Here is a 21126-nt window from a genome sequence, read left to right on the forward strand (position 1 = left end):
TGGCAGCGAGGAGGGCTATTCTTTTGGCAGTGGAGCTGGGTTTTCAGAAGTGTATTTTTGAAGGAGATTCAGAAATTGTTTTTAAAGCTTTAACAGGTAATAGTTCAGATCGCTCAAATTTTGGGCACATTTAAAAAGACTGTAAGTCTACAATGGATTTGCTACAAACCTATTCTTTCTCTCGTGTTAGAAGACAAGGTAATGGGGTGACCCATGCCTTGACTAGGAGAGCAAAGAAATCGTCTTCTCTCCTAGTGTGGATGGAATCTATTCTACAAGACATTTCTTTTTTAGTTCACGTTGATGTAATCTCTTAAGTTTGTGATTCAATAAAGTTTGCATGGATTTGCTTTTTCTCAAAAAAAAAAAAAAAAAAAAAAATCTGAGATACATACCATACTAGTATAGTATGACTTACTTACCTAGAGTTACATCCTTAATCCGAAAAACAAACTTTCATATTCCACATCATCTAGTAGTTGCTTGTTTCTCAAAAAAAAAAAAAAACAAACAAACAAACAAACATATCTTGCCCCTTCGTGTGTTTCTAAAAAAGACAAAAACAAAAGGCAGTTGTATACTGCATAACATGCTTGGAATTCTTCTAATTTCTGTTTTCATTATTGGGCATAGAGCAGAGACATAAAATTGGGCACATTAATACAGGTTACAAATTACCTTTGGCATAATTGGGAGCACCACCCCCAAAAAATTCTTGTGGTATTGAAAATTCACAACAGAATGAAGCAATTAACAAAACTCAAAAACCCAAGTTTCTCACAACTTCCCAGTTGCTGTAATTAACAAAACTACTAAAAAAAAATAAAAATAAAGCCTTAACTCAAAATAATTGCCGGCCAATTGAAATTTAGCATTTCAAACCACATTGCTACTAATCTGTACCATTACATCGTCAAAAATTTCAATGTTTTAAGTTCTTTGTTCATTTGAATAATGCTTGCAATTCATATCATAGTCCCAATCAATCTCAAACGCACAAAATTCCACAAAAGCTAAATTTCATTTCTAGAACAGAGAACTACAGAGAAACCCTACCAAATCTAACTCCAAACCCAGAGAAGCCAGACTATACATCACAAAAAAACAAAAATTACAACCCCTAAATTCAAAAACACCCAAACAAGCCCTAAGAGCTTGTAAACTTCGTAACAGCCTTAGTGCCCTCAGAAACAGCGTGCTTCGCGAGCTCCCCAGGAAGAACGAGACGAACAGCAGTCTGAATCTCGCGAGAAGTTATGGTGGGCTTCTTGTTGTATCGCGCGAGACGAGACGATTCCTGTGCAAGCTTCTCGAAAATGTCGTTGATGAAGCTGTTCATGATTCCCATGGCTTTGCTCGAGATTCCGATATCTGGGTGCACTTGCTTCAGCACTTTGAAGATATAGATCTTGTAAGTCTCGACGCTCTTCTTCGACCGCTTCTTCTTCTTCTCCGACGAGTCTTTGGGCAGCTTCTTCTCCGCTCGTGGCTTCTTCTCCGCTGGCGCTTTCTCGGCTTTCTTCTCCTCCGCTGGCTTCTTCTCCGCCGGCTTCTTCTCTGCCTTTGGTGCCATTGCTATTCAAAGCTTCGAACACTGAAACTGAATTTGAATTGAGAACTTGAGAGTGATTGTTTTGATAAAACTGTGAAGAGAATAGTGTGGGTTGTGTTATGTTTATATACAGAGTGGAGTTGGATTGTGATTGGTTGGTTTCGTGAGGTGCGGATCGATGACGTGGAGTGTTTGGTCTTCGTTCGTTGTTAATGGACGGTGAGGATTGGTTTTGGGATAACCTAGGTGACCCGCGGTTTTCTTAAATTAAATTTTTTTTTTTTTTTTTGTGTTTCTTTGAATTTTCGAGTTTTTTAGCGGATGTTCGAGATTCGCGGGTTGGTTTGGGAGCGCGCTGGTCGAAAATTTGAAGTGTTTCGTTTTTTCAAATTTTAAATAGAAAATGTTAAAATTACTGTAAGTTTTAATGTTTTGCTGTACAAAGTTTACCAATTGAAGTGACAATGTACGAGGCTTGGTTGAATGTAGAAAAATTGAATTTTAAATTGCCTCTTCCTAATCAATGATGAATCAATTTGCAAGATGAATGTAGAAAAATTTATAGTACCTAACGCAATACTCTTTTAAAATACATTTTAATTAAATCTAATAGGTATTAAATAAAATCTTATTTTTACACTAAGGGTGTGTTTGGATAGAACTTATTTTACTGAAACTGAAAATTGAAAACTGAAAACACTGTAGCAAAATAATTTTTAAATATGTGAATAGTACCGTGGGACCCATTTTTAATGAAAAAATTGATAAAAAGTGTAATTTGTGGGTCCGTGAACAGTGCATATGTGCACTATTTACTGCAGAAAGTCAACAATTGCGGTTACTGTTCATTGAACAGTAACCGCAATACTCCAAATGAAAACGCGTGAAAAAAAAAAAAAAAAAAACAGAAACGCAACGCAACGCAAAAAAAGTCTAACCCAAACACACACTAATAATGCAATATGCTATAGTCACAAACTTTTTATTGTGCTAAATTTTTATTGGTTTTCATCACCTATATTACTTTTCACTTACCAATAATTGCTAATTACATTCAAGGGCGGCTCCACTTAGAGCCCAAATTAAAATTATATATATATATATATATATATATATTGTAGGAGTGTGTTTTTATGGAACCCAAGGCAGAGCCATAATTTTATCTTTGGGAGAACCATATATAATTTTTTTTTTTTTTTGTATATATGAAATGTAAAATAATAATGTACAATACTTTATAACTCAATATGTGCTATAAACAAAAGTGTATTTAATTAAAATTAAACAATCACGATACAAGATTGACAAAACGATTTAACATCTTTAATCAACTATGAAATGTTAATATAGTAGTATATACTATATATTTTAATCAACTAATCAAGTACATTTATAATATATAATACCATTGGATATATAATGTATTGATTATTTTAATAATAAATAATATATTATAAGGAATATAAAAAAGAAAGCAAATAAAAAGTAAAGTAAAAATCAAAACAAAGCAAATGCAAAGTACTAGGGAAAGAGTTAAAAACAAGGGGTCAACCGGTCAGCTAGGAGCACAGAGCACTACACGGTCAGGGGATGAGAGGCCCACAGAGGTGAAAATAGCCAAATGCCACGTTTTGGCAAAATTTGTGGCAAACTAGCACTGTTTTGGAAATATTTAGCAATCTATCACTTTTTTAATACTCAAGTTTCACAAAATCAAGTTCTAAATAGTACTCGAGTTTAATGAACTCAAGTTCCTAGTGAGTCGCTAGCGTGGCACTGCTGATTTGGAATTTTTGTAATTAAAAAAATAATGTGGTACTCAATATTACTGAAATTGAGTTTCTTTATAGTACTCGAGCTTCATACAGTCGAGTACCTTATTTTTCTTTTCTTTTTTCCCTTTTCTACTTTTTGTTTCTGTTGGAATGGCTTGAATAGACAAACTTAGTGGCTTGACATTAGCCAACAAACCATTAGATGGCTTGCATGCCTATGTCAAGAAGATGCATGACATTCAAGAAGTTTCATGCGTGAAGAAATGCAAGAGCTTGCATTAAATGTTCTTCATGAATTGTCAAAGAAGATGGCCAGGAACAACACCTGACATGCAAACCAAATTCATGCTTCTTTTCTTTTGGCCGAAATGGATGAGACTTTGGCCATAAATTCTTGCCATTTTCTTTGACTTGACAAGTTTCATGAAAGTGCCGAAGCTTTGGAGAAAAAGGAAAAAAAACCAAGGTACTCGACTGTATGAAGCTTGAGTACCATAAAGAAACTCAATTTCAAGTAATATCAAGTATCACATCATTTTTTTAATTACACAAATTCCAGGTCAGTAGTGCCACGCTAGCGACTCACTAGGAACTCGAGTACTATTTAGAACTCAATTTTGTGAAATTCAAGTACTATAAAAGTGGTAGGTTGCTAAATATTTCTGAAACAGTGCTAGTTTGCCACAAATTTTGCCAAAACGTGGTATTTGGCAATTTTGGCCGGCCTACAGAAGCTTCAATCTTTCACTCTTTCTTGTCTAGTTTAGTCACATAGTACAAAACTATTACATTTTATATTGTAAACAAACTACAGCAACAGTGGGAGGGAAAAGGAAAGAATTGAAAAGAAAAAGAAAGAAAGAAAAAGAAGGCAAATGCCAAGTCGCCAACGGAGAGGCAGAGAGAGAGAGAGAGAGTCACCTGTGTGAAACAAAATGTTTCTGCAATTGAATGGGGGACTTGGTGGTATGGCACATCAACAAAACTTCTGACTTTTCAATTTTTATACTGTTGTGGTGCAAGTAAGCCCTAGATGTGTTGTGATGAAAATTAGAATTTTTTTTTCCCTTTTATTTGTTGAGGTAGTTGTTACAATACCTATGTGTTCATTTTAAAGATGTTGAAGGTTTAATTATTATAATTTGTTGACATATATGTATATATGGATTGTATTTTATTTTAATGAAAATTATGTTTATTTCTAGACTTTCTTAAATATGTATATTATCAGGCATGGGGGGTCAAAATGATAAGGTTATTTAAAATTTTTCAAATTATTTAGGATATTTCCAAAAAAAAAAAAAAAATTTAATTTCTTTCAAAAATTTTGGGGGGCTTTGCTACTGCTGAGCCCAAGTAATATTGAGCCATGGATAAAGATAAGCCCACTAAAGCCTGGCCCTCTTTAAGAGTGAGCCACCTTAGAAGAATCAAACCTCGAACTACAGACTAAGCTTAAGGCTACCCATGATCCGAGGATGATTTCACCAAGGACTACATTTGAAGTCAATATCCACATTGAGCTAATAATGATAAATCACATTTTGATCTCCCGAGGAAAAATTCTAGAAGGCGTGAGATTGTAGAAGGAAGATTTATGAAACTTCATGATGATTCTATAGTAACCTTCACATTAATGAAGATCACTTGCTTGGCACAGTCGCATTTAATGTTAGAGGACGGGCCTAAACAATAAAAGAAGCCCCAAAATCTCCATTCATGATGAAATGAGGAAGAACGAGCTCGATGGGACATGAAGTTATCCATCTATACAGAGACACCACATCCTATAGAAGAAAGAAGGGCAAATATAAGGGAAGATAAGGGCAAAATGAAGGGACACGGCAAAAAGAAGCCAAAACACACTAGAGAGAGAATGGTAGAGAACAAGCGAGAACTCTTGTAATATTTCAGTAGCTCTTGTTCTTAAGTGGAACCTTGTAATATAAACCTATGAATCAAATAATATATCTTTTTTTTTTTTTTTTACGTAGTTCTTATGCATATACTTGTTGTTCTTGATCAAATCTCCCACTATGGATTATTATCAACCCATAATATAAATTAATTGTGATTCCTACTTAATCCTTAGTTAAGTTTTGGCATGCGCGTGCACGCGCACACGCACACACATAAATATATATTCTTTTGGCCCCCCTAAAATAAAAATTTGAACACCCTGACTCATTTTAAGGTCTACTAAAATAAGTTTGAATATGATCCTCTAAACAATATATTGGCTTTTTTGAACATATAGAAAAAAAAAAAAAAAAAAAAAAAAAAGCTCATTTAGATATCTTAACAAATTTGAAATAAATAAATCAAATGGGAGATCAATGGATGAATGATTTTTTGGTTATGTACATTAAAAGAGATGTAGCTTATAGGATTAATAATGAAGATATCATGCAACAATTTCAAAATATGAAATATCGTAAAAAGCAATTGTAAAACTTTATATATTTCGGTTTTTGTTTTTTGTTTTGTTTTGTTTTGGTGATGTTGATATATTCAAATTTTATTTTAGGGTAAATTACATATTTGATCCTTAACCTTCATGTTAAATCTCAATTTGGTTCATAACCTTTCAAATGTGTCAATTTGATCCCTAACATTTTAATATTGCGTCTGAATAGTCCCTACTGTTAAGTAATGGATTAAAAATATTGACGTGGCTAATGACAAAAAGAAGGAAAATATATATATATATATATATATATATTTATATATTTGTCACATAGATGGCCATGTGAACTGCCATATGGTTTACATTAAAAAAACTAAAGTGACATGTCGGCTATTTTAAAACCTATTGCCATGTCTTTTTTTTAGAAATAAAAAATAGGAAAAATAATGCTATGTTTTAAATTTAAATACTTAAATATATATCATAATCAAAAAATAGAAAAATAAGAAACCACTTTAACAACTGAAAATCAATTATTCAAAAATTCCCAATTAGCACAATCTTACGCACACCATCTCCAGATTTTCTCTCATTGTCAACACCAATTCTTTAGATTTGGGTGGTGGGCATTAGTTCCAGTCACGTGATTGAGCCTGGGGAGAATGATGAGCCATTTGGACTAGAAAGAAGGTTGCTGTTGGTGTTGTCTGTTAAGGGTTTGTTGTTTGTAAGGGTGGAGTTGAGTGTGGTGGGATGAAGGCAGTGGAGGAGGAAGAAGAAGAAGAAGAAGAAGACCTTCTAGGACAAATCCATATTTTTTTTCCTGCTTATGTTTTTGGATTTTATATATTTTGGTTGTGGTAATAATTGTGTAATGTTAATGTTTACATACTTTGGATTTTGGAATTCAGACTTTGAAGTGATGATTGATGATTCCTTCATGAGGTGCTATGTGGGTGATGAATTGATCATTTCTTCGTGAATTCTTAGGGTTATTGTTTTAGAGATGCAAAATGGGAATTTTTTTTAATTCCTTTTTTAATTTTGATTTTTGTTTAAGTTTTTAACACTAAAATGAAATAATAGAATTTAAAACTAAAATGAAATAGGTCATATGATAGTCTACATGACAGTTTATATGCCATATAAATAAGAGCAAAACTTGGATACAGTACTTTAGGTACAATACCTTAGGTTTCCCTCTTGAAATTATGCCACCTGTAAGTAAAAAAAAAAAAAAGCAAACGGCGTTAAAATTGTGCACGTCTTTCTTTCTTCTTCTTCCTTTTTGCTTGACTTGTGAGAAAACCCAATGGCTTCACAGTAGATCTCTCAAACTTTTCACCCTAATCTCATAAACACCCAATGGGTTTAGGACTTCTCATCAAAATCAAGCAAAGAAGGACAAAGGGGCTGGAAATCGTTGCTGGGGATGATCAGAAACAAGGTTAGCTCTTGCTATTGTCAGCCATCAACTGGTATTGCTTTCAAGAAACTGAAATATGATTCAAGCCCTCATACACTAGGATTTATGGAAGCTATTTGCATAGAAGATTTTGTTGTTCATGTGGTTATGTCTAGCTTTAATTCTATTCAATCCATATCTATTAAAATATAAAAATTAATCCTAAACCAACACTCAGTTAAGATTTGGAGTTTTCTAAGAGAGGTTATTCATCTATAGGCAGAGGCGCAGAGCATTGATATGTCTTTAAAGAAACAATGAAGATCAATAGAGCCACTTAAAGGGAAGGAGCAATCCAAAAAGGTCGTTTCTTGGTATAAAGCTCCAAATCCCATTTGAAGCCATTGGGTTCTTATGAGATTTTTCTGAGAGATCTAAAGCCATCGATGCTTCTGAGATTGAGGGTGAGAAGTTTAAGAGATCTGAATGAGAGATCTAAAACCATCGATGCTTTTGAGATTGAGAGTGAGCAGTTTGAGAGATTTGAAGCGTAAGCCATTGGGTTTGTCACGGGTCAAAGGAGAAAAAAGAAAGAGTATTTTTAACGCCGTTTACTTTTTTTTTTTTTTAACTTGACATGTGGCTTAATTTCAAGAGGGAAACCTAAAGTACTGTATCTAAGTTTTGCCTTAAAAATAATATCTTATTTTTGCTGTTAGTTATGTTAGCATTTTTCATCTATCACTCAAAAGCCAGAACTATTTTGACACAATACTTAAATATTAGGAACCAAATTGACACATTTAAAAGGCCAGGGACCAAATCGAGATTCAACGTAAAGGTTAAGGACCAAATATGTAGTTTATCCTTTATTTTTATTTTAAATCATGTATAATTTATGTTTCTTAATTCTTATTGACCACCCTTAAAAAACAATCATGGAGCCCGTCATTGACTATATCAGCAATTTATAATATAAAAAAATTTGTAAAAAAAGTTTTTAACTCTTGACATTGTCCCTTTTACACACTTCAATAAAATTTATTAAAAAAAAAAAAAAACGTTACATCAAATTATCAAACTGATACAGATGATCACAATTTCATTTGTGTTCATTTTTTTAAGCGGTTTCTCGGTTTTTTGTCTTTCTAATTTCTAATTTTCTATACATATCCTACAAATTTAGAAGAATCAACAATAAAAAGTCCAGATGAACAAATCTAAGAAAGGTAATGCATGTTCTCTTATAATGAATTAAAATCTGCCATTGATGGCTTCCATTATAGAACAAGGATAGAAGGGGAGGCTTAAGGTTCATATTTCCTTCACAAAAAATTTGAATACAAAATAAAATTTAGCGTAGAGTTAGATTCTAAAAGACCATTTAGTCTGATTTTGAATGCCAACTTCAAGATGGCAAACTAAGATGAAGTAATTGGTTTTCATTCAATTTACAATATTGTGTAACTAAGAATGATTAGCTAATCAAATCTTTCAAACCCAATAAAATCAACACACTCAGATGCTTATTTTCCCATAGAAAAAAAAAAAAAAAAACCTTCAAATGTGTAAAAATTTGACATGATATCCTTGAATAATAACGACCTCATATCAAAGAAGAAGAAGCAGAAAAAAAAAAAAAAAGAAAGAAAGAAAGAAAAAAAAAAAAAAAAAAGCATAATTACCATCAAATTGCTATAAGACTAAATTTTATTCAATCTCTTTAATATTACCTTCATCATTTGACTTTAGATTGTCAACCCATAAAATAAATACATGTCTTCTCTTGATGTTGGAAATTGGAGTGATTAAAATAATTTCTCGAGTAATAATCGTGGCGTGGCAGTTGGCTATTAAAATTTTCATCATATGTCTATAATTCTTACGTGTATAACATAATTAATTTATCATAATATCCATAAGGAGAAAATAAGTCCTTGTTTGTTTGGTGTAGAACATGTGCTAAAAACCTTCAAAATATACTTGAATTCTCTAAATTGACAAAAATATATCATAAAAGCTCTTACCCACAGCATAAAACTCCCATTTTCATGAGATTTGGAAGAAGTCATGGTAAGCAACTTTATCCTTAATTAATTTACGGAATTTGAACCCACAACATGTCACTTTTACCCTTAATTTATGGAATTTGAACCCACAATATGTCGCTTTTGATGAAAGATACTAGGTTTTACCTTTAAAATCTCAGCAATTACATATAATACTCCAAAAATCTCAAAAATACCCAAAATACTCTCATAACCTCCAAAATGCCCATGAAACCTTCAGAGTGACTAAAATACCCTTGAAGCCCCTAACATGACCAAAATATCATAAAAGCTCTAAAATAATGCAAATAGTCCTAAAATTTCCACAATAACTAAAATGTCATTGAAACCATTTAAGTAATTGAAATACACCCGAACCTACAAGCATACCAAAAATAGTGATATACATTCAAAGCCTTCCAAATATAAAATATTCCTAAAATCACCACACACACACATAAAAAAAAATTTAAATAAAAAATAAAAATAAAAACACTACTCACTGAAACCATTGAAAAGTCTGAAATACATCCAAATAATCACAATATGGTTTAAAATTCCATGAGTAGAGGCCAGTCTTTTAAAATTTGCGTGCGCGCACACACACACACACAAAGTGTCCATTTAGATGTTTGAAGTGTTTGTAATTTATGCATGTGAATACACACAAAATGTACCATTTAGATGGTTCAAATTGTAATTTATGCGTGTGAATGTGTAAGTTTAGTCGATAATTTCTGGTAATTGTTTCAAATCAGCCATCATTGTTTTTAAAAAATTCTTTGTCAAGAAAAGAACTCCATCCATACCTTGACATATTCTATCGTCTTTTATGTCATCCTATATTCGACAACATCACTCTTAGTCTTGGACTTATTTGATTCAAATCTTACTTTTTCCCATAGATCTTCTAGTAAATAAAATAATAGAATTAATGAAATCGTACTCATACATTATTATGAAATCAGAGACTTTTAAAAAAAAAAAAAAAATCTAAGAACATGCTTAATCGAAGCCCAAATGGCCTACACATCGTCAACAAACATAATTAGTTAATTACCATTAGGTTTGTTGATTGGTCTCAATGCTAGACTAGTCAAAAGAGTTTTTATACAACCTGAGCAGTGAGGTAGTGGGAGAAGAGTTAATGCATGACTAAAACCTAAAGACACTTTGAATCAACACGATAACACTATGGAATGGAATCCATCTAAAGAATTAAAAATAATACACTGAAGTTTTATATCGATAATTAGCTTATAAATTTTCGTTTCACAACTCAGTAGCCAATTATTTAAAGGCTCCACAAAAATATAAATAAAAACCTAATTTCCTATATTAAGAATATTTCAAATATATTGTAGACATTAAAATTTTTATGATGTACCCACAACCGTCTAATTGATCATGATCGAATATCTTTGATCAAGTTAACTTTCAATTGATGATGCAGACAATCAGCAAATGAAATCAAGCCATATGACAACATTAAATGAAGAAAGTCATGTGGCAACGTCAAAAGAAAAAGACTCATATGAAAGGTTCTTATTAATGGAAAACCAAAATTAATTCATAATTCATAATTAATTTTTAATAAATGCTAAGAGATAATTCCAAATCAAATACTATTGAATTGCTTATAAATAAAGACTTCTCATATGAGAAAATGAGATACAAAGAAAGAAAGAAAAACCCTATTGACATTCTGCCAAAATAAAGAGCCATCTCTAAGTTCAAAAGAGCACCCTTGTCCCCTCAAAATCAAGCTAATCCCTACTTCTTCCAATCAAAGTAGATAGGGGTTTTCCTTCAATTTTGATTGAGATCAAGCCAATGGCCCTTGACTTCAAATCAAATACATCCAACTACACATCCAACTTGGAGACATCAAGGCACGATTCAAAATCAAGCTTCATAGCCATTCGGATAGTAAAATTTCTTGGAGATCGAATCAGAGGAGTTTTATTGTATTCTTTCATTGTTAAGAGTCATAAAGAGGATTGTGCTCACATATATACAAATCAATATAAATTGATAATTTGTTATACTATTTTGTCATGATTCATCTTTTACGAATTTTGTGTGTACATATATTATAATAATATATCATAAAAATTGAGTTAAGGGGCTTCCTTTGTTTGGGATTCTCATTTTTTTGGTTTCAAAAATACCCCTACACCCCTCTGTTTAAGTAGAGACAAAATTAAAGGATAATCCGGTAAAAATACAACTCTAACTCCCACTAAAACATTACCTACAAAATTGGATCACTTTCCTCTTAATTTTCAAATTGATTTATCCACATATAAATTAGATTCTCAAAAAAAAAAAAAAAATTACATATAAAAAATTAAAACACAGGTTTTTTTTTTTTCTACAAAAATTTGAACCATGATTTAATGTAGTTTTTATTTATATTTTTTATATTTCCATTTATTTTTGAAACTTTAATGGCAATGCATGTACCAAAAATTATGACACTAAACAAAAAAAAAAAGCCTCATTGCACGTGCAAAGTGCATGTGATGAGGCTATTTAGTTTAACCATGAACAAGTTTACTCGGGGCAGCTTTGTGTGTAAGCTAGGGTGGTCACAGGACACCCTAACTTGCAAAAAAAATGTATATATATATATATATATATATATATCTCTCTCGCTTGCAAGTATACACACACACACACTAAACTAACTTATTTGACCATCCTAATATAATAATCATAAGAATTTAGATTCAACAAAAATAAGAGTAATATTACATTCACAACATTTTCATAATAATTTCACAACAAATCTTACGTGATAAATTGTTACTACTTCTAATTTTGGCACAATAGACATTACTTTTTAACCCACTAATAATAGATTGTCAAATATGATTTGTTGTGAAAATATTATAAACATAGTAGCATTACTCCAAAAATAATTATGAGGACTCAAATATAATCCTTAACCCCTTAAGTGGATAATTATGATGTGGTCTCTATATAAATTTAGACACATGACACAAAATTGGATTTTAATTTCAAATTCTAATTGAACTTTCTCTGAGTTTTACCTATTGATATATATGTGTGTGTGTGTATTTGGCTTTGTAATCACAATAATTTTGCTTTCCGTATCAACTTAGCTCTTAGCTGTAGCAAATATCATATGTTTCTACTCTCCCCTCCCCCCCCCCCCCCAAGTTTTTCTCTTCTTTAGTATCATTTCAACTCTCTCACTTAATTACTCACATCTTAAAATTTTCAATTCCTACTTTATCTCTTATCAGTTTTTTTTTTTTTTTTTTTCTCTCTCTCTCTTTGTTGGTAGAAAGAAATCGTAATACTTCATGTATTTGTGTGTTTTTTTTGGTGACGTTGATATATTCAAATTTTCTTTTTATTAAATTTTGTATAATTTAAGTTTCTTAATAACCACTCTCAAAAAAAATTTCTAGAGCTACTACTAAAGTTTACAACACTTAATTATATTTATTCTTTTTTTTTTTAACAAATCAGTCATTGGATTATGTTGATTCTTACATCCTTTATGTTTGCAAAATTTCCAAATGATAAAAATAAATAACTATCTCATCTATATAAATTTTTATATTTAAAATTTTTGTACTTTCAAACTATACATAAGTCATGAGTGTTATAGCTTAGATAATAAATACAGTAATATCCAATTAATACAAAATTTGACATTTATTTTTAAAAAATAAAAATAAATAAATAATATGAGATTTTCAAAATATTAATCCAATAAAAAAAAAATAAATAGTGTTAAATTAACAAAGAATCACATAAGATATAACCTAATCCTGAAGTACAAAATGTACTTAATTTGTTTTTGAACCCTCTAAAAATAATCAAAACAATAAAATACAATCCTATTCTAGAAAATTCTAAAAATAGTAAGAAAGTAATTCTGTTAAAAGAATAGTTAAATGATTATGCTTACAATTTTTTAGGAGATAAGTGATAATTTATCTTGTTATCAAAATAATTGATCCTAAATTTAAACTATTAATTTCTCTACTTCACCTCCCAGTAATTTAATTATCAACTTCAAATGACCATCAATGACGTTCTATGTCAGACAAAAAGTCACCACAATACCGATTAATTTATTATTTTTCTTTTTAACCATTGAATTTAGAACTATACTAATTTCTCAACTTCACCTCCTAGTAATTTAATTATTAGCTTCAAATAACCATGAATGACTTTCTATGTAGGGATGGCAATGGGGTGGGACGGGGTTGAAGGATGGGATATTCGTCCCCACCTCGCATGGTTTTGTCTTCCCCTATCCTTGCCTCGTCCCGCCCCGCATGATAGGGAAAACTTTCTCATCCCATCCCCATCCCTCCCGCATGACAGGGAAAACTTTCTCACCCCATTCTCACCCCTTGAAGCCCCCGCGAAACCTGACCCCACCTCGTACAACTCTACTTTTTGTTAATTTTCCTTACAACAAGTACAATTTTTTTAATGAAACCTATTTCATTAATAAAAAAATACTTGAAATTACAATTAAATTTATCTCATCAAATCAAATAATTTTTTAGAAAAAATTGAATAATATATCCAAGTGTCTAACAAGACAAAAAAAAAAAAAAAAAAAATCTCATAGTATAACACATAACAAAATAAAGGCAAAGAACCATATTGGGTAGAATAAAATAAGCTAATATTGATATATTTGTTTAAATAGTAGAGTTTTAGGGTATGAAAAATTTACAGTTATAACCCCTTAGCAACACAGGGTGGGGTGGGTTTAAAAAGTCTAAACCCATTCCCACCCCGCCCCATAGTGCGAGGCTAAAATCTTACCCCAACCCCGCCCCACTACCTTTGCTGGGTGGAGAAAACCCGCGTGGGGCGAAGCGGGGTGAGGCAAAATTGCCATCCCTAGTTCTATGTAAGACAAAATGTCAAAACAATACCGATCGAGAGTAACTTATTATTTTTCTTTTTAACCATGGAATTTAGAACTATACATTATTTAGAAAATTAACTCCTTCAAATAGAGACCTTTCACACATAGGAATACATTATTTTTTTTTAATTTTTTTTGAGAAACACATTATTTTTCTTTTGATGTGGCTTATATAGTTTTTTATTAGATATACTAATAGGGACTCGGTGAATGGTGAAGCCAAGCATCTTTTCCACATTAAATATTGTACTTCCATATTTTATATTTGATAAAAATGGTATAATATTCAATGAACCCTTATTGTTGGTGGATATTTTAGTAACCTCAAAAAATTCTTAAGTAGTTCTAAAATATAGTGAAATGATGCTCCCTCTTTTAACATGGTAAACTCTACCATAAATTTAATAAGTGGGTCATACTATGAATGTGAGAGGAAGAAACGTCATTTTTCATGCTGCTGGGGTACCTAAGAATTACTCAGCACCTCTCTAACATAATTTAACATAAAATATAACAATAAGTCAATGATAACAACTCAAACACATATATGTTTGGAAAAATAAATTGTTATATATACATAACAATTATATATAAGTTGGGACAGAAGATTTGGACCCTTTTAGAATATGATTTATATTTCTAACTTTTAAAATCTCATTAATATATATACATAACAATTATATATAAATTGAGACAGAAAATTTGGACTATTTTAGGATATGATTTATATTTCCAACTTTTAAAATATCATTAATTACATATTCCATTCTTTAGGCGTGTTTGGATGAAGCAATTGTCAAATACACACAAATTTTACATTTCCATCATTTAAAATCCCATCACTTATAAATTCCGTTATTTGACTGTAATTTTGGTAGAAAATATAAAATACGGGGCTTTAAACTTTGTTGTGTGTGTATATACACATATTTTGAAGGAGACCAAAAATAGAAAGTGTAAGGACACGATTTTGTAACGAACCACAACAGTGTTGGGTTCGCACATAAAAAGGCCAAAACAATATCATTTGTAGAGTGTGGGTTTGAAAGGCTAGGCCTTAGTCGCCAGGCGGTGGGTCTTTTAGTGTTGTTCATACACAGCTAAGTTATTTTCGCCCTAGGAGTCTTTCTCTAGGAGGCAGGCTGGGAAAAAATGGCCAAGCCCGCCTCCTGGAGAAAGACTCCTAGGGCGAAAATAACTTAGCTATGTATGAACAGCACTAAAAGACTCACCGCCTGGCGACTAAGGCCTAACCTTTCAAACCCACGCTCTACAAATGATATTGTTTGAGCCTTTTTACGTGCGAACCCAACACTGTTGTGATTCGTTACAAAATCGTGTCCTTACAGAAAGAATTAGATTCACTTTTTTTATTGGTGCACCCATCAAATTGCAAATCCTTCATGGCCTTCAATTGTGAAATTCCATCTAATTAGATGGGATTGAAGTTGGAATTTAATTTATCAAAAAAAATTTGGAATTTGGGATCCCAAAATTCAGGCAATAAATATAAAATTTCCTCTTTTATCATTTTATGACGCAAATAGGAATCGATTAAATTTCTCTCTTGAATCCTCCCCAAAACTTTTTCTCTAAATGATTTACCAAAACACATCTGTGAACCCCAAAATTCTGGCTCTAATTCAATGATAATATGTGATTTCGAGTTGATGTTGAGTCTGCTTTTATTATTTAATGTAACAGGTTGGTTGGGTTTGGCAACCCCGCATAGTTTGCATTAGAGTTTATAGAGGAACGGATTAAATGTGATATAATATAATGGAATTAAGCTTTTTCTTTTTTGAGAAAAAGGAATTAAGCTATTTTATAGATCTAGATTTTTTTTTTAATAAAAAATTAATGAAATGCATGTAACGTTATTTGCGAGGGGTTTGGCTTACTTCCATTACTTTTTTAATTGTAATCTCATTTTGTTTTAATGAAAAACTGTCATATCACACATTAACTAAATAAAATGTAGAAATTAAAACCTACTACTACTTGACATTGTATACTTAAAATGATTATTGGAGATGTCCATTTAAAAAGTATTGGAGGTAAGTCAAACCCATTTGCGAGTATCAGGAGAAGAAATAAAAAGAAATAATTCAATAACAACATTACTATTATAACACTTCTTCTTCTTCTTCATCATCTTCTTCTTCTTCTTTTTTTTTTTTTTTTTTTTTTTTTTTTTTTTTTTTTTTTTTTTTTAAAGAAGCTATCATTAGTGTTTTTATTATTTTCATAAAATTATAAGTAATAATAATAAGGACAAAATTTAGCTACAAAATTGGTTGTAGTCTAAAACTACAACCTTACTCAATAAAATAAAAATTACTCTATATTTTGAAAATTCAATCGTTGAATTGCATGTTCTTTATACTCTTAATGTGCATGTCAAATTTTGTGTTAATAAGATATTATTTATTATATGATTTATAAGATTATATTTTATTTATTATTTGAAACTATAAAAACTTACAATTTAAACAATTTATTGAGGATATAACTATTAATCTTTACTTTTCTAGAAATTTTGCAAGCATGAATGATATAAGAAGAAGATGTAATCCAATGATGAATTTGTAAAAATTCACCTCCAATAAAAATATATCGAGTAAGGTTGTAACTTAAGGCTATAAACAAATTTGTAACTAAATTTTGTCCTAATAGTAATTCTAAAATCATGTTTTATTGAAATAATATTACTAGCTTATATCTCATTGTAGCATACAAGGACAGAACCAGAATTCGAAGTTTGGGGGGGGGGGGAGTATAAACACAAAAAAGTTTATGAAAATCAAAATTAACATCTACTCAAGCTTTGTCGAATTCCATCCCATTTATTAACATTATAATCTCATATTTTCAAAATTTGAATTGATACTGATTTAATTGGTGGTAATTTTTTGGAATTTTGTTTGAAAATTTTCATGAATTAGGACATCAACACTAGAGGCAATGCTGCATTATCAACTTCAAATTATTTGTAATTTTTTCTCTTTAAAAAAATCAAATATTATAGATAATTTTCCCATCATCAACCATTCAAATAAAAGTTTCATTATTTCCATATTATATAGCTCTATAGTTTCAAAATTTAGTCCAAAAAATAAACCAAACAAACATACCCCGCTACAACATCATTAATGTTAATAAATTATTTTCTAAAAATAGTTAATAATTCATAAAATAAACCAACAAACAAGCGTTATCAATTAATAATATTTATTACTAACCACTGCACACATTTGATTCATAGTTCCCAGTCCCACAGGCTTTACTTTTTGATTGCCAATTTCTAGTTTTTTTATTCTTTTTATTTTTTATCTCATTTGTCCTTATCTGACCATCTCTTTTTTCAAATTCAAGAGTCAAGGCTCCATCATTATTACATAGGATGACTTCTTAAAGTACAGAGTGCTGTATTTTTTTCAAAATTGGGGGGGGGGGGGGTGGGGGCATGGCCCCCCTCTGCCCTAACGTGGGTCCGTCCCTGGTAGCATATGCAATGGTGCAATATATATGGGATCAAAATTACTTTTCTACCATAAACTATAACTTATTTTGCACTTGCCTTTTGAACTATCAAAATGCGTGATCCAACCTCCTAAATCGAAAACTTTGTTGTCTATTTGTTGTTAAGTTTAACAAAATTTAGAATTAAAAAAAAATACCAATTTACTCCTCATATTTGTGTTGGAGAAATATTAGCATTTTAATACTTAGTTTTGCCATACTTAACTCCAAAACATATGACAATGGAAACATTGAAACTCAAAGTTATAACTTTGGGGAGTCAATCATACATATCAATAGTTCATAGGGCAAAGTCAAAAATGGGGTATAATTTATGGTGGAACAAAATGTAATTTCCCATATATATATATGAAACATTATATACATGAAAATTCATGTATCTATATACATATAAAATATTTCTACCTAATAAATAATAGACGGTACATATTCATAGTATTAAATAGAAGTATAATAACTTTGAATTGAATCCTTTTATATTTTATAATTACAAATACATTAATTTTAATATAATATAATTAACACATAATTAAAGTATAATTTAAATGACTCTCTTGGCTTGAAATCGAAGTGTATTTAAAATATAGAGACACTTGGTATCAAATAAAGATAAATCTTAACACAAAGTTAACTTGTATGTAATTAGAATCAAATTAAATTTTTTTATTGTACTTTCTCTCAATTTATGCTTTTGTGTATTATATTATATTATATATTTGGGAAAAAAAAAGGGAAAAAGAAGAAGAAGAAGAAGATAAAAGTACTATAAGCAAATTGATCATGATGATGGCTTAAAAAGCAATACAACAATATTCATTCACTTCACAAAAACTAAAGAGCAAAAAAAAAACAATGAAATATCATTAAAATTAGGTAATTAAAGTGAGGCAAAAAAAATAAAATAAGAGAGGTGAATTACAAGAAATTTGTAAAATATAAATGGATATTATGAACATTTTGGTCTAAATGTTATTAATCTCCATGCTATTTCCTCTAATTCTTTCTAATTTGGTGAAAGGAAAATTTAAACTTTTGACGAAAAAGAATGAGCACTCCTAGCTAACCACTCCATTCATTTCTACTTAAACTTTTAAATAAGAGAATGATTTTTTCAATTTCTTTTACTTAAACTCTCAAATAAGTGAATAGAAAAAATATTCTTAAAAGATCATTTACATCCTATTCATTTCCATCTCTTTCCCTATTTTCAAATGGGTAGTTAGAAAGAGTTTTGAATTTTATGAATAAAGTAATATGTATCTTTTATTTGTAAAATAAAATCTAAAACACAAAATAGATAAAATTTGAAATGGGGAGGATCCTTTTTCCATTGAAGCTCAATAATCAAAGTTTTCCATCCATAAAAACCACAAATTTTTAAAAGAAAATTTATTGGGATAATCAGATTTGTGTCTAATAATATTAATTCATCCCAAAATAAGCGGGGAGGCTTCGTTTTTATAAGTTCCTCCTTGCTGGGCCGGGGTTGAATGACCAAAGAGTAGCTTAACTACTTATCATGGAGTTCCTCCAAGATACTTTGAGCCGGCAGGTGATTCCAAAATAAGGTTCTAGCCTAGAACTTCTAGGTACGACTCTAATGTTGAATTGGGACCGGTAAATGTGAAAACTTGAAGTGCAACTATAAATTGCCCTTTTTGGGCCACGTGTCTCATTTTCTTTGTTTCTTTCTGGAATTTGTTGATAACCTCACTAAGAGGGCAAAGAATGAAAACATTGAAAAGAAAAGAAAACAATGACAGCACAACTAGCTTATGAGTTATGACGACACAACGCCACCACAAGTCAAAGTAGCTAGTTTATTTTCTTTTCCTCATCAACAAAAAAAATTCTTCCAAGAACTTTACATTCCTTACGAAACTAACTCTTGCAGAGCAAGATCTTCACGCTTTGGATTTAGGAATAAGCATAATATTGTCTACTGCTTAGTTAACATAGCATCAAAGAGGAGAAATTAATACAACCATAATATATAAAATATATATATGAACCATATGAAGCAAGTTACTTCATGTTGTATTCGTCCACAGCAACTAGGTATATCTAGTCTAGGCTTTATATTAGTACATTAATTAAAATTAAAACGTATTAGTACATTATTTTCTATATAGAAAATAACAAGATTTAGAGAAAAACAGCTCTTGATGATTTACCACATGATCATCTGTGCCTATCATCAATTTGCATTTGCAACGTTTGTTGCTCAACTTTTGCTAGCTTTGACAGAGAGATTGTAGCTGGGGTGTGCCCAATAAACAAAGCAACGTGGCCCATAAGCTTGTCTTTCCTAGAAAATGTGGTACCGCATGAGCATTGCCACTTCTGATCCCCACAGTGCTTCTCATGTGTCCTCAAATCAGAAAGCACTGAGAATTGCTTCTGATTGCAACGCTTGCAAACATACATCTTAGGACAATGGCTCCTCTTGTAGTGATTCTTCACACAAATCATGGATTTCAGAGGCTGAAACTTGGCATGCTTTCGATTCCACCTACACCCTTCTTGTGGACACGAATATTTCCTAGGCAATTTCAGCAAACCGTCTCGATTACCTGAGGCGCCTCCATTATTATTCTTCATGGGGTTGCTTAAAGCGGCACTAGTCTTGTATTCATCTCCATGAGCCCTCATGTGCATTCTCAAATTCGCGTCACGCTTGAACCCTTTCCCACAAACTTGGCAATAATGTGTGTACTTAGCCAACAAATCCGCAGCATCTAATTCAATGATATCATAATCCTTTGATGTAATCCTTTCTAATATCGCTTCACTAGTATCACCCCCTTGAGCCACTTGATCTCTCCTTTCGACCCTATTAACGTTGTTGCCAACAGCACCACTTCGAGTTTCATCCTTACTAGTACCATAATTATTAAAGGGTTCACCACCATACCAGCAATCAGCAAGGGTTTCACTAGAAAAGAAACCTTGCCCTCTTTCTTGGCCTATGTTACCAGCACGATTGCCACCAAAGTTTGGTTGAGAAAACCGAGTTTGATGACGCTGGCCTTGATGGCCATGGTGCAATTCATCGGTGCTAGTGCTACCAGCTGCAGTAGGACCAAGCCCCATTTGTTGGCAAATGAACATCATTGAAGTCGCGGACGAGATGATTTCTTGAATCACAGTACTCATGCTGGCCACAGCAAAAGATGTTGCTGGTTCAGGTTGGCTATGATCCGTGTTGATAAGGATGCTAACCAAAGATTGTACCTGATGAACCTTGTCCTTGAGAACTGAAAAGTTATAGAGGAAAGAGTTTGGATGAGGTTCTGAGGCCGAGTTTCCTTCAAGAGAGGAGGCTGAAACAACATCTTCTTCATTCACAGAATAGATCTGCAGTGGGACATTTTGGAAGCAAGAAGTAGTATTAGCCCCAGATAGCATTTTTGTGATGCTTTGATTTCCAACCTGCCTCTCTAAGTATTATATGTTCCTTTTCTTTAGA

General features: G+C 31.5%; 2 protein-coding genes across 2 annotated transcripts; both read right to left on the reverse strand.

Moving 5' to 3' along the window:
- Positions 1 to 1002: 1002 nt before the first annotated feature.
- On the reverse strand, positions 1003 to 1661 carry LOC115980930 (probable histone H2B.1). The gene has a single exon (XM_031103149.1). It carries the CDS (start codon positions 1571 to 1573, stop codon positions 1148 to 1150), a length of 426 nt encoding a protein of 141 aa, XP_030959009.1. The 5' UTR covers positions 1574 to 1661; the 3' UTR covers positions 1003 to 1147.
- A 17836-nt stretch (positions 1662 to 19497) lies between these two features.
- On the reverse strand, positions 19498 to 21126 carry LOC115980998 (protein SENSITIVE TO PROTON RHIZOTOXICITY 2). Its single transcript, XM_031103211.1, has one exon. It carries the CDS (start codon positions 21063 to 21065, stop codon positions 19839 to 19841), a length of 1227 nt encoding a protein of 408 aa, XP_030959071.1. The 5' UTR covers positions 21066 to 21126; the 3' UTR covers positions 19498 to 19838.

This window comes from Quercus lobata, chromosome 1 (assembly GCF_001633185.2).
Source record: "Quercus lobata isolate SW786 chromosome 1, ValleyOak3.0 Primary Assembly, whole genome shotgun sequence".
In the NCBI taxonomy this organism is placed as follows: Eukaryota; Viridiplantae; Streptophyta; class Magnoliopsida; order Fagales; family Fagaceae; genus Quercus; species Quercus lobata.